Source organism: Lutra lutra, chromosome 5 (assembly GCF_902655055.1).
Source record: "Lutra lutra chromosome 5, mLutLut1.2, whole genome shotgun sequence".
Classification (NCBI taxonomy): domain Eukaryota; kingdom Metazoa; phylum Chordata; class Mammalia; order Carnivora; family Mustelidae; genus Lutra; species Lutra lutra.
The window spans coordinates 71,046,849-71,062,183 of NC_062282.1; the positions used below are offsets into that span (position 1 = coordinate 71,046,849).

General features: G+C 37.8%; 1 protein-coding gene across 5 annotated transcripts in view; it reads right to left on the bottom strand.

The window, feature by feature from the left end:
- Positions 1 to 15,335, bottom strand: part of FNIP1 (folliculin interacting protein 1) — a 153,758-nt gene that overhangs the window by 27,404 nt on the left and 111,019 nt on the right. For 4 of the 5 annotated variants that reach the window (XM_047729933.1, XM_047729934.1, XM_047729931.1 and 1 more), the window contains 2 exons: positions 5,563 to 5,709; positions 4,524 to 4,693 (listed from right to left, as the gene is read on the bottom strand). In XM_047729933.1, coding sequence (XP_047585889.1) covers positions 4,524 to 4,693; positions 5,563 to 5,709 — 317 coding nt within the window. Of the gene's footprint in view, positions 1 to 4,515; positions 4,694 to 5,562; positions 5,710 to 15,335 lie in introns of those variants that run through there. The other variant, XM_047729935.1, reaches the window with a different exon arrangement.

The following is a 15,335-nucleotide window of genomic DNA, read 5'->3' on the forward strand; positions in this document are numbered from 1 at the left end:
GGAACTCCTTTTCAACCAGACCCCTGACTTCAGCTAGAAATCTACCAAACCACTCTGAATACCCATGAAACCAGCCTGACATGTAAGACTATACACGTCTGGATCTCTATAGGGGCAGAGGATCCTCAGTCAAGAGGGTGCATCCTGCCTGGACTGTGGCTGATAGTTTTGGTTGTACATCCCCTCTACTCAACAGAATGACTAGGAGGAGAAACTCCCAACAAAGAAAAGTCCAAGGGGCAATGGCCTCTCCTGGAGATATAACAGATATGATCTATTAATCTATATGATCTAAGCAAGATGTCAGAAATAGACTTCAGGGTAGCAGTTATAAAGAAAATAGTCAGGCTGGAGAAAACTATTAATGGCAAAAAATAGATTCGCTAAGGGCAGAAATGAGAGTGGATCTGGCAGAACTTAAAAATGCTATCAATGAGATACAATCTAATCTAGATACTCTAACAGTTAGGGTAAATGAGGAAGAAGAACGAATTAGTGATCTAGAAGACAAACTGAGAAAAAAGGAGGATCAGGAGAAGACCTGGAACAAATAGCTTATAATCCATGAAAACAGAATTAGAGAAATAAATGATGCCATGAAACATTCCAATGTCAGAATTACTGAGATCCCTGGCAGAGGGTGGGGGGGAGATGGAGAGAGAGAGAGGACCAGGAGATATATCTGACCAAACTGTAGCCAAGAATGTCCCTAATATGGGGAATGAAACAAGCATTCATGTCCAGAGAGAACACCCCCCAAGATCAAGAGGAGCAGGCCAATGCCCAGACGTGTAATAATAAAACTCGCAAATCTCAGAACCAAGGAAACCATTTTAAGAGCAGTTAGCAGGAAGAGATTCCTTAATACAGAGGGAGAAACATCAGTCAGATCTCTAATGTCAGACCTGTTCACAAAAACCTTGCAAATCAGAAAGGGCTGGCAAGGCAAATTCAGGGTACAAAATGAGAAGAATAGGCAGCCAAGAATTCCTTATCCAGCAAGGCTATCATTCAGAAAGGATGGAGAGAGGAGGAGTTTCCAGGACCAGCAAAGACTGAAAAGAATAGGGACCACTAAACCTGCCCTGCAAGAAACATTAAAGGGAGGGAGGATTCTATAAAAGGAGAAAGTCCCCAAGAGAGATACAGAAAGAAATATACAGAGACAATCTATAGAAACAAGGACTTCACAGGCAACGTGGTAACAATAAAATCCTGTCTTTCAATAAGCACTCCCAACGTGAATGGCCTAAACGCTCCCATAAAATGGCACAGGGTTGCAGACTAGATAAAAAGACAGGACCCGTACATATGTGGTCTACAAGAGACTCATTTTGAACCTAAAGATACATCCAGACTGAAAGTGAAGGGATGGAGAACTCTATCTTTCATGCCAATGGACCTCAAAAGAAAGCCAAGGTAGCAATTCTCATATCAGACAAATTAGATTTTAAGCTAAAGACTGTAGTTAGAGACACAGAAGGACATTGTATTATTCTTAAAGGGTCAAACAATTACAATTATCTATGCCCCCAACAGGAAAGCAGCCAACAACATAAGTCAACTGTTAACCACAATAAAGAGGCATATTGATAATACATTCATAGTAGGAGACCTCAACACTGCATTCTCAGCAATAAACAGATCATCTAAGCAGAAAATCAACAAAGAAACAAGAGCTTTGAATGACACACTGGACCAGATGGACCTCAAAGATATATACAGAACATTCCACCCTAAAACAACAGAATACTCATTCTTCTTGAGCGTGCATGGAACTTTCTTCAGAAAGACCACATACTGGGTCACAAGTCAGGTCTCAACCAATACCAAAAGATTGAGATTACTGCTTGCATATTCTCCGACCACAGTGCTTTGAAACTGGAACTCAATCACAAGAAAAAGTTTGGAAGAAATTCAAACACTTGGAAGCTAAAGACCATCCTCCTCAAGAATGTTTAGGTCAATCAGGAAATCAAAGAACTTAAGCAATTCATGGGAACCAAAGAGAATGAAGACACATCAATCCAAAACCTATGGGATATGGCAAAGGCAGTCTTAAGGGGGAAATACATAGCACTCCAAACCTCACTCAAAAAAAAAATAGAAAAATCCTGAATACACAAATTATCTTTACACCTGGAAGATCTGGAAATCAACAACAAATTAAACCTAACCCATGCACAAGAAGGAAAATAATTAAGATTAGAACAGAGATCAATGAATTAGAAATCAGAAATACAGTAGAACACATTAAGAAAACTAGAAGCTGGTTCTCTGAATTAATAAGATGGATAAACTACTGGCCAGACTTATTCAAAAGAAAAGAGAAAGGGCCCAAATTAATAAAATTATGAATGAAAGGGGAGAAAGCACGACTAACACCAAGGAAATAAGTACAATGATCAGAAATTATTATGAACAACTATATGACAATAAATTAAGCAACCTGGAAGAAATGAATGCATTCCTAGAAACCTATAAACTACCAAGACTGAAACAGGAAGAAACTGACAACCTGAATAGACCCATAACCAGTAACGACATTGAAGCAGTGATCAAAAACCTCCCAGAAAACAAGGAGTCCAGGGCCTCTTGGATTCCCTGGGGAATTCTACAAACATTCAAAGGAGAAATAATACCTATTCTCCTGAAGCTGTTTAAAAAATAGAAACAGAAGGAAAACTTTCAGACTCGCTCTATGAGGCGAGCTTTACCTTGATCCCAAAATCAGGCAAAGACCCCATCAAAAAGGAGAATTTCAAACCAATACCCCTGATGAATATGGATGCCAAAATTCTCAACAAGGTACTAGCTAACAGAATCCAAAAGTGCATTAAAAGAATTATCCAACATGACCAGGTGAGATTTATCCCTGGGATGCAAGGGTGAGTCAACATTCACAAATCAATCAATGGGGCAGAACATATAAATAAGAGAAGAGACAAGAACCACATGGTTCTCTCAACTGATGCAGAAAAAACATCTGACAAAATACAGCACCTTTTCCTGATTAAAACCTTAGAGTATAGGGATTCAGTTTCATAAAATCCATTTATGAAAAACTCACAGTGAATATCATTCTCAGTGGGGAAAAGCTGGGAGCCCTTCCATTGAGATCAGGAACACGACAGGAATGTCCACTCTTGCCATTACTGTTCAACATAGTACTAGAAGTACTAGTAGCAGCAATGAGACAACAAGAATAAATAAAAGGTATTCACACTGGCAAAGAAGAAGTAAAACTCTCTCTTCAGAGATGACATACTTTATGTGCAAAAACGAAAAGATTCCATCCCCAAATTACTAGAACTTATACAGCAATTAAGTAATGTAGCAGGATACAAAATCAAAGAACAGAAATCAGTTGCTTTCTTATACACTAACAATGTAACTGGAGAAAAAGAAATTACAGAATCAATTCCATTTACAATAGTACCAAAACCGTAAGATACCTTGAAATAAACCTAACCAAAGACGTAAAGGTTCTATTTCTAGGAACTACAAAACACTCATGAAAGCTGAACAAGACACAAAAAGATGGAAAAACATTCCATGGTCATGGACTGAAAGAATAAACATTGTTAAAATGTCTATGCTACCCACAGCAATCTATACTTTATCTATACTATCTATACATACTATCTATACTTTATCTATACTACACCATCCAATCAAAATACCAACAGCATTTTTCAAAGTGATGGAACAAAGAATCCCAAAATCTGTATGGAACCAGAAAAGACCCCAAATAGCCATGGAAATGTTAATAAATAAAAACAAGGCTGGGGGCATCATGCTGCCTGATTTCAAGCTATATTACAAAGCCGTGATCACCAAGACAGTATGGTCCTGGCACAAAACCAGACACATAGACCAATGGAACAGAGAGTAGAGAGCCCAGATATGGACCTTCAACTCTACGGTCAAATAATCTTCAACGAAGCAGGAAAAAATATCCAGTGGGAAAAAGACAGGCTCTTTAAAAATGGTGCTGGGAAAACTGCATATATAAACAGAAGAATGAAGCTATATACAGAAGAATGAAACTCGACCACTTGCTTACACCATACACAAAGACCTGGGCAATATAAGAATGGAAGTCCTTTCTGGTCAAGGGGACATTAAGAGAAGGAAGGGAAAAATGGGGGGTGGGGAGTCAGACGGGGAGACAAAACTTGAGAGGCTATAGACTCCAGGAAACAACTGAGGGTTTTAGAAGGGAGAGGATTGGGAGGATGGGTGAGCCTGGTGATGGGGTATTAAAGAGGGAGGACTGCATAGAGCACTGAGTGTTATATACAAACAGTGAATCATGGGACATTACATCAAAAACTAATGTGCTGTATAGTAAGGTAACATAATAAAAATAAAATAAAATTTAAAAATTGGGGAAAAAATAGAATGGGGGGAATAAAAAAGAACATCTTATTTCTTAATTTTTGTTTTTGCTATAAAATAACTCCAGACAGCTACACAAAAGTATAAGTGTTATGCATAATAAGGGTTTTCAGATTACATACCTAGTTGTGCCCAAAGTGGGTTATATGGATGAGTTTTTGCCAACATGTCCACACTCTGAGAGGAATGTTTTTCTAAAAATATTTTTATAGGTGGTTGTCCATTTGGCATGACCGTTGGAACCCAGGCAAGATGATTGGTCAGAACTGCAGTAATGAGTGCTGGCAAGAATCTGAAAACAAAATACATCCTATCAGACTCCACTCTGCTTTCATTAAACCTAATACAAAACGCAGCAACAGAATAAAGCAGAGACAGTACCTACTCTCATGTAGCCAAACAGCATAAAAAAAGGAGAGGAAAGAAGAAAAGACAGGCATATCACCTGGATGAAAATGAAAATGCAGTTTTTGGTTGGGTAGGAATTAAAAAAAAAAATCCTTAAAATAAAAACAGTATTCACACAGAGCTGTATCTGATCTTAATTACAAAGCAAAAAATGCCATTTTACTTGAAAAACTGGTTTCTTTTCAGTGTTTAATCTGCAAAATTAATTAAGCAACAGGTCTATACATTTCCAAACTACTGAATGGGAAAACGAAGTAAAGTATTAAGCACCTTTGTCTATTTAAAAAGAATAAAACCTCTAAATTACTCATTTGGATTCTAGGAATTTGATGAACGGTTACAAGCAAATAGTATGATAAAATATCACATTAAATATGTATCACTGGAATCCTGGCACCACTTCTTTTTCTTTTTTTTACTTATTTTCTCTAGAATGAAACTGCATAAGTGAATGCAATTCACCAAAAAATGGGAAGCCTCAGAGAGTTCTGTAAGTTGTCAGGAATTCTAATTTAACACATAATTAAAGATCTTTTTACTGTTTCTCATTCATTTCATTCATTTTACTTTTTTCTGTGGCTTTCATCCATATCCTATCTCTTATTTACATTTTTTAATTCTATTTTGGTTATTAATAGTAAGAAATAATTCCCAAAAAAGTTAATTACTTTGCTTTTGTAACTGGGTTTGATCAAAATCTAGATATCAAGTTATAGTACATAATATCTAAGCTATAAAGAGAGAAAGCCATACTGATTTTTGGAAGCATTTTCCATTAGAAAAGTGAACTCCTTCATGAAACGATGGCAAAGCTGGTTCTTTTCTGGAGTCCCCGACATCATTGTAAGCCAGACAGGTTCTCCAATTCGTGGCATTGTATAAAGATTACAAATTGTTGTTCTAAAAAGAGGAAAACACATTATGAAATTCATACTTCCCAGAATTACATACTCTTCAAGTTTATGTTACCAGTTTAAGCCTCACAGGTGGATTATTAAAGCTTTCAAGAGGACACAATGAGTCAAGTCATTCCTTCTTTGTCACCAGCATAGTACCACAGGAAATGTTCTGCACATGAACACAAAATATGCTGGTTCCGGTGCTAGCTCTAGCCCCAACAACTGTGTGCCCTCAGATAAATTACTTCCCTATTTTAAGCATCAGTTTCCTCCACCTGTAAAATGAAAGCACAGGAGTGGACTAATTTCTAAAGCCCTTCCTTCTTCTACATCCCTAAGGTATATGCCATACTTAAATATAATGCAAATTATCAACAACCTACAAAAGAAAAATATTCTGAATTAGATAATAGCTTATCCATATACCCACTCAAAACAATAGTTGATCAGCAGCATTTTGTTGCCTATGTAGAGACTTCAGTAAAATTCTGAAGGACTTTTCTCAATCTCCTGAAGTTTTTCTTTGAATCAACACAAGAGAGCATTATTGAACAATTATGATGATGCTTTTCTGGCTGTCTCTTGCATTTACTTAGACAATAGCTAGTCCCATGACTTGCACTTTCTCCTTAAAGCTTCATGGATATCTCTAAGATATCATTTTCCTCCTACGTTAATACCTATTCAGCCAAGTCCTACACACTCACTATATTAAGCAACTCCTACAAAGTTGAGGCTTAAAAAACTAGTTATCTCTTGGAAGATACAGAATGGTGCTGCATTTTCTACTTTCTATAACAGTGCCATACGACAGAACTTTTGGCAGAGGTAGGAATGCTCTGTATCTATGCTATCCAAGACGGCAGCCACTAGCCACATAAGGTTACTGAACATGAAATCCGGTCAGTCTGATGAACTGAATTTTAAATTTTATTTAATTTTATTTAAATTAAATATCCACATGTGGTTAATGGCTACTATATTAGAAAGTACAACTCTAGGAAGTTCTCTGAGATTCCTGCAAGCTCGAATACCTACTTCAGCATAATTCTCTAACACCTAGAATCCCAAAAAGACGAAAGAATTCTCTTGCCTGTACAAGTTGTATTGAATCTTGACCAAGTATGAACACAACATAACTGATAAAAGTGATAAACAAGGGTCACATTAATGAATTCTTGGTAGGGCATAATATCATGGCTGAGAACTTTAAAATAAATGAATGGTGAGAGTTAAAGGTATTTTATAGAAAGAATATGATCCAAATATCAACTAGGAATATGTGAAAATGCTAAATGCTAAAGCCTATTAAGGATGTTTAGATAAGATGGAAAAGCAAACATCAGGGTTTACCTCCTTTCCATTCTGATATCTCAAATGAACATCCGTTAAAGATTTGAAAAGATAAATTACTGTAATAAATAAAAATGGAGAGTACTCTTGGGGCGCCTGGGTGGCTCAGTGGTTTAAAGCCTCTGCCTTCGGCTCAGGTCATGATCTCGGGGTGCTGGGATCAAACCCCGCATCGGGCTTTCTGCTCAGCGGGGAGCCTGCTTCCTCCTCTCTCTGCCTGCCTCTCTGCCTACTTGTGATCTGTCAAATAAATAAATAAAATCTTAAAAAAAAATGGAGAGTACTCTTATTTAAAATTTAAATTACAGATTAATAAAATTATGCAACTCAAAACATGAGAGGAATGCTAAGTGAAGTGGTAAGGTAGATGAACATACAGGTTTATAGTCCTCAAAGAAGGGGATGGATGAGTACATAAAGGAGCTAATCTGCTTCACTGACACAAGAAGAGGCTCAGGACACACAAGTTAAGTTGAGGACAGGAGTTATTCAGGACTATAAAATGGGAGATTAATTCAAGGTCTGTAAATGGTTGGTGATCCCTTTCTATAACCTATTTTCCCAAAGAATGACTATAGACAGAAGAGCAGATGTAGCAACTGCCTAGTCTGAGAAGAAACAGGGCCCAAACCTTCCTGATATTTGAATCCTTCAGAATATATAAACATACACAGTAAGTCCTTGTGGCATTAAAATGTCATGGGAAGAAGGGACAGCAATTAGGAGAAGAAAATGTCTTAAATATGCCCCTTCATGAAGTGATAATGAAAACAGGTTAAGAAACACTGCCCTAAAGTTCTTCAGTTTGTACCTAATCATGCACAGAACTCCCAACTCGTATTTTAGTACTTTGCTCTCAACTACAGATGGGCAACCACAATATTAATACAAGGGAAATGGGACGCCTGGGTGGCTCAGTTGGTTAAGCAGCTGCCTTCGGCTCAGGTCATGATCCCAGCGTCCTGGGATCGAGTCCCACATCGGGCTCCTTGCTTGGCAGCGAGCCTGCTTCTGCCTCTGCCTGCCACTCTGTCTGCCTGTGCTCACTCTCGCTTCTCTCTCTATGACAAATAAATAAATAAAATCTTTAAAAAAAAAAAAAAAAAACAAGGGAAAAGCCTCCAAGGAGAGAGGAACACAAACAGAAAAACGGAAACACACACACACACACACACACACACACACACTCTCTCACTCACACAAAAGGACTCATAGAGGAAATAATAAATAATACATTCAGAAAAAGGGAAACATGAAAGAACATGTTTTTTACTAACAAAATAAACTCAAGAGAGAGAAGACAGAGGAAAATAGATAAGAAAGTAGAAAATTTACCAGAACTGAAAGACAAGCTAGTGCTAGAGCTATACTGAAGCTTAATAACCAATGGGCAAGTATAAAGTCATGGCAGGAAATAAATATGCTCCAAGACTGATAAATCAAGAAATAACTGCATTAAGTATATTGCTTAATAATGTGGAGGTAAATAACAGAATAGGTAACAGTTAAAAATAATGTTCTTGGGGGGCACCTGGGTGGCTCAGTGGGTCGAGCCTCTGCCTTCGGCTTGGGTCATGATCTCAGGGTCCTGGGCTGGAGCCCTGCATCGGGCTCTCTGCTAAGCAGGGAGCCTGCTTCCCTCTCTCTCTGCCTGTCTCGCTGCCTACTTGTGATCTCTGTCTGTCAAATAAATAAAATCTTAAAAAAAAAAAATAATGTTCTTGGGAAGTAAGAATGAGGATGGGAGAGATAGGACAGAGTTCCATTTCTTCTTCATTACTAGATTTCTGGGCATGTTTTGTTTCTTTTCTTTTTTCTTTTTTTTTTTTTTTAAAGATTTTATTTATTTATTTGACAGACAAGGATCATAAGTAGGCAGAGAGGCAGGCAGAGAGAGGGGGAGGCAGGCTCCCCGCTGAGCAGAGAGCCCGATGCGGGGCTCGATCCCAGGACCCTGAGATCATGACCTGAGCCGAAGGCAGAGGCTTAACCCACTGAGCCACCCAGGTGCCCCCATGTTTTGTTTCTTAACCATGTAAATATACTTTATAATTACAAGAAACACTATATACATGAGTGAATGAGATGATCAATTTGTTCTCCATGAGTTTCTTAAGCATATTTGTGACTACTACAAGTCCATGTGTCATAGGTCAGAACCAGTTCACTAACATTAGTATAGTGGTCCACTGAAATCATTAGTTCTAGAGTTTTGGTGTTTAAGGCTAAGTACTATGACCTCAGGGTATATCAAATGTAAAGAAGGCAAGGAAATTAATTATGCAATAGTGCTTCTCATTATATACAACTCTATGTTGTCATCGGCAATCTAGAATTAATAGGGCTTTCTTCTCCCCTAATGATTATTCCCTAATTTTCAGTGGTAAGCATGAATTTTTAGTCATATGACCCTTTTTTTTTCCTGACTGATCCTAAAGAAAGACTCCTTTAACTGGAAGGGAACTGTGGACCTGATTTAGTTTTCTTTGATATGCACAAAAGTCATAGGGAGAATACAAGAAACTCATCTTTGTGGCTCCAAACTAAACATGGTTCCTGTTTCTCTACATTTCATGGCTTCTGCATGCATGTGAATCATTTCCTTCCTCTTCTCAACTACCCCAAAATCATTAATCATCTGGTATCAGATAAATACATACTTTGATAATTGTCTAATTGCTAACTTTTAATAAGTTAATTTTAAAATTAAGTATGATGGATCCTCATTATTTGCAGTAATGTCCTATAAAGCTGAGGCAAACAAAGAAGCAGTGAGCAATGAAATACTGTTCCTAAGGAAAATACATGGTCGAATTCCTATCAAGTCTCTCATCAACATTTTTATCAGCCTTTCAATACATAACCCTTTTTTATGTGGGTTTCTGTTTAAAGACACCTTAATAATTTACTACTGATTCATTAACACTGAATTCATAGCCAATAGTGTTATAACTTATGCCTGAAGGAAGCTCACATGTCTTTTCTCTGTAAAGCACATCATCGTTTTCTTGCACTTTGGAACATTAGATAGCATTTCAGCAGTACACCAGGGGATGATTTTTAATAGCAAAATTACTAACCAACAGTGCAAAATGCCAGAGGGCAGAGGGCAAGACGGTGGAGGAGTAGGAGACCTAAATTTTGTCTAGTATCAGGAATTCAGCTAGATAGTTCTCAAACCATTCTGAACATTTACAAATGCAACAGGTGACCAAAGAAAAGAATAGCAGCAATTTTATGAACACAAAAGGGACCATTTTCTGGAAGGTAGGATGTGCAACGCAACAGGAAATCAAAGAAAAGAATAACAGCAATTTTATAAACAGAAGAGTGACCATTTTCTGGAAGGTAGGATGTGCAGAGAAGTGACTCTGAAGTGATATTTGGGAAGACAGACTGCAGGGGGAGAGAGCCTTCATCAGCCGGCTCCTAGCAAGTGATAGAGCAATGGAGCACAAAATTGGAACTTTTAGAAGTCTGCTCCCCTGAGGGAGGTCTCTCCCGTGGCTAAGCTAGGGAGTGGAACCCTCGCTGGGACAGTGTGGTCTCAAGACCCTCAGGTCATAGAAAGATGAGGGGTGCCTAAGTGTGGAAGAGCTCCCAAGTATCAGAGCAAAGCTGCAGCCAAGGAGAGGGCTGCCAGCTAGAGGATGCCATAAACCATGATCTGTGGCACAGCTGGGCCACTACTCATTGAGCAGGGACCCAACAAGCAGCAGATCCAGGAGATTCCCCTTCTTCGCCCTGGGAGGAGTGGCACGGGAGTGCACTGCAGGAATCTGCTGGGTTTGGAAACTCCAGATGGGGTTGTGTGCCAGAGAAATAAATGCTCAGACACAGGCCAGGTGAGCAAGGAGTGTGGCCGGAGGCATGATTGACTGGTTTTCTCTGAATGCTGACGGAAGGGCATGGGCCCCAAGTTTTCGGCTCCTCTGGGGCCAGAAACTGGGAGGCCGCCATTTTCATTCTCGTCCTCCAAAGCTGTACGGAAAGCTTCCATGGAACAAAAGCTGCAAGAGCAAACCCTAGCAGATTACTTAGCCTGTCCCCAGGAAAGGGCAGTGCAATTCCGCCTGGGACAAAGATATATGAGGATCACTGTAAGAGGCACCTCCCCCAGAAGATCATCAAGAACATCCAGCCAAAAGAAAGTCTATCCAGTCAATGAGAACTGCAAAACTCCAGTACTAGGGGAATACAGCACATAGAATTCATGGTTTTTTCCCCCATGATTCTTTTTTCAAAGTTAATTTTTAAATTTTTCTTTATTTTGCTCTTTTTCTATTTTCTTGAGTTGTTCAACCAGCATCTTATCTTATAAATTCCTTTTTAAAAATCTTCTTTTCATTTTAATTTTTACATAGTCTATCCCTTCATTGTATTTAACTGTGTGTGTGTGTGTGTGTGTGTGTGTGTGTGTGTGTGTCTATGAAAAACTTGTATATACATTATTTTTCTTTCTTTAAAGTTTTGGAATACAGTTTCTTCTAAATGACCAAAATAAACACTGAATTCCTAAATCTAGTGTATGGCTTTGTTCAAATCTCCTGCATGATAACATTCTCTCTTTTTTTTTTTTTTACATTTTTTTAAAAATTTTTTTCTTTTTCCAACAAGATCCTATCAATTTCTTTTAAAATATTTTTAAATTTTCATCTTTACAGTCATATTCCATCCTTTCATCATATTTACCCTTATTTTTATATGTATATAAGTTTTTCTTTAAAATTTTAGAACACAGTTTCTTCTAACAGAGCAAAATATACCCAAAATCTAGTGTGTAGCTCTGTTCTATTCACCGGCCTGATCATATTCTTTTTTTTTTCTTTTTCCCTTTCTTTTCCCCCATGTTTCAGATCTCTCCTGATTTGTTTAGTGTACATTTTTCTGGGGCCATTGTTACCCTTTTAACATTTTGTTCTCTCATTCATCTCTTCTTCTATGGATATGACAACAAAATGGAAAAACTCACCTCAGAAAAAAGAATAAGAGGTGATACTGCCAGGGACCTAATCAATATGAACATTAGTAAGATGTTGGAACTAAAGTTTAAAATAACAATTATAAAGATACTAGCTGGGCCTGAAAAACGCATAGACGATACTAAAGAATCCCTTTCGGGAGAAATAAAAGTAGTAAAATCTAACCAAGTCAAAATAAAAAAGGCTATTAATGAGGTGCAATAAAAAATGGAGGCTCTAACTGCTAGGATAAATGAGGCAGAAGAGAGAATGATCTAGAAGACCAAATGATGGAGAATAAAGAAGCTGAGAAAAAGAGGATGAAAAACTACTGCATCACGAGGGGAGAATCTGAGAGATAAGTGATACCAGAAGACAAAATATTAGAATAATGGGATCCTAAAAGAAGAAGAGAGAAGGGGGCAGAAGGTATATTGGAGCAAATTATAGCAAAGAACTTCCCTAATTTGGGGAAGGAAACAGGCATCAAAATCCCCTCAAAATTATTAAAAATAGGTCAACCCCATCATTTAATAGTAAAACTTAAAAGTCTCAGTGAAAAAGAGAAAATCCTGGGGTGCCTGGGTGGCTCAGTGGATTAAAGCCTCTGCCTTCAGCTCAGGTCATGATCTCAGGGTCCTGGAATCGAGCCCTGCATCAGGCTCTCTGCTCAGCAGGGAGCCTGCTTCTCTTCCTCTCTCTCTCTACCTGCTTCTCTGCCTGTGATCTCTGTCAAATAAATAAATAAAATCTTTAAAAAAAGAGAGAGAGAGAGAGAGAAAGAGAGAAAATCCTGAAAGCAGCTCGGGACAAAAGGTCTGTTAACCTATAAAAATAAAAACATTAGATTGGCAGCAGACCTATCCACAGAGACCTGGCGGCCCAGAAAGGACTGGCATGATATGTTCAGAGCACTAAATAAGAAAAATATGCAGCCAAGAATACTATTTCCACCTAGGGTGCCAGTGGAAATAGAAAGATAGATAAAAAGCTCCCACGACAAAAAAACAAACCAAACCAAACCAAACAAACAAAAAAACCACACACACACAAAGCTAAAAGAATTTGTGAACATCAAACCAGCCCTAAGCAAATATTGAAAGGGGTCCACCAAAGCAAAGAGAGAGCCTAAAAGTAATATAGAATAGAATGGAACAGAGACAATAACAGTCTCAGTCACCTTACAGGCAATACAATGGCACAAAATGCATATCTTTCGATAGTTACCCTGAATGTAAATGGGCTAAATGCCCCAATCAAAGGCCCATCGCTAATGCTGTCTCTAAGAAACTCATTTTAGACTCAAAGACACCTCCAGATTTAAAGAGAGGGGGTGTAAAACAATTTACCATGCTAACAGACATCAAAAGAAAGCTGGGATGGGAATCCTTAAAACAAATTAGATTTTAAACCAAAGACTATAATAAGAGATTAAGAGATATCATACTTAAACGTTCTATCCATCAAGATTTAATAATTTTAAATATTTATGCCCCAAACATAGGAGCAGCAATTATGTAAGCCAATTAATAACAAAATCAAGGAAACACATCAACAATTATACAATGATAGTATGGGACTTTAACAATCCCCCCCACTGAAATGGACAGATCATCTAAACAAAAGATCAAATAAAGGCTTTAAATGACACAATGGACCAGAAGGACATCACAGATACATTCAGAACATTCCATCCAAAGCAACAGAATACCCATTCCTCCCTAGTGCACATGGAACATTCTCCAGAACAGATCACATCCTGGGTCACAAATCAGGTCTCAACTGGTACCAAAAGATTAGGATCATTCCCTGCATATTTTCTTTGAAAGAATTAGTAAGAGTGATAAATCCCTGGCCAGACTTATCAAAAAGAAAAGACAAAGTACCCAAATTAATAAAATCATGAATGAAAGAGGAGAGATCACAACCAACACCAAAGAAATACAAACAATTATAAGATCACATTATCAGCAACTACACACCAGCAAATTGGACAATTGGGAAGAAATGGATGCATTCCTAGAGACGTATAAATGACCAAAACTGAACCAGGAAGAAAGAGAAAACCAGAACAGACCAATAAACAGTAAGGAAACTGAAGCATATTGTTAATAAAAAATCTCCTAACAAATAGGAGCCCAGGGCCAGAAGGCTTCCAGGGGAATTCTACCAAACATTTAAAGAAGAATTAATACCTAGCCTCCTGAAACTATTCCAAAAAATAGAAATGGAAGGAAAACTTCCAAACTCATTTTATGAAGCCAGCATTACCTTGATTCCAAAAACAGAAAAAGAGAATCACAGACTAATATCCCTGATGAACATGGATACAAAAATTCTCAGCAAAATACTAGCCAACAGGAGCAACAGTACATTAAAAGGATTATTCACCACGACCCCGTAGGATTTACTCCTGGCTTGCAAGATTGGTTCAACATCCACAAATCAATGTGATACATTAATAAAAGAAAGAACAAGAACCAAATGATACTCTCAATAGATGCAGAAAAAGCATCTGACAAAGTACAGCATCTATTCTTAATTACAACTCTTCACAGTGTAGGGACAGAAGGTACATACCTCAGTATTCTGAAAGCCATTTATGAAAAACCCACAACGAATAGCATTCTCAATGGGGAAAAACAGAGCTTTTCCCCTAAGGTCAGGAACACAGCCTTAGGGGATGCCCACTATCCCCACTGCTATTCAATGTAGTACTAGAAGTCCTAGCCTCAGCAATCCGACAACAAGAACAAATAAAAGGCATCTGAATCAGCAAAGAAGTCATCAAACGCTCACTCTTTGCAGGTGATATAATACTTTACGAGGAAATCCCAAATGACTCTACCCCCAAAACTGATTCAACTCATACAGGAATTCAGTAAAGTGTCAGGATATAAAATTAATGCACTGAAATCAGTTGCATTTCTATACACTAACTGAGACAGAGGAAGGAGAAATTAAAGAGTTGATCCCATTTACAACTGCACCCCAAACCATAAGACACCTAGAAATAAACCTAACCAAAGAGGCAAAGAATCTGTACTCAGAAAACTATAGAATACTCATGAAAAGAAATTAAGACATAAAGAAATGGAAAACCGTTCCATGCTCATGGATTGCAATAAATATTGTGAAATTGTCTGTGCTAACTAGAGCAATCTACACTCATTGCAATCTCTATCAAAATATCATCAACTTTTCTCAACAAAATGGAACAAATAATCTTAACATTTCTATGTAACCAGAAAAGACCCCGAACAGCCAAAGGAATGTTGAAAAAGAAAACCAAAGTTGGTGACATCATAATTCT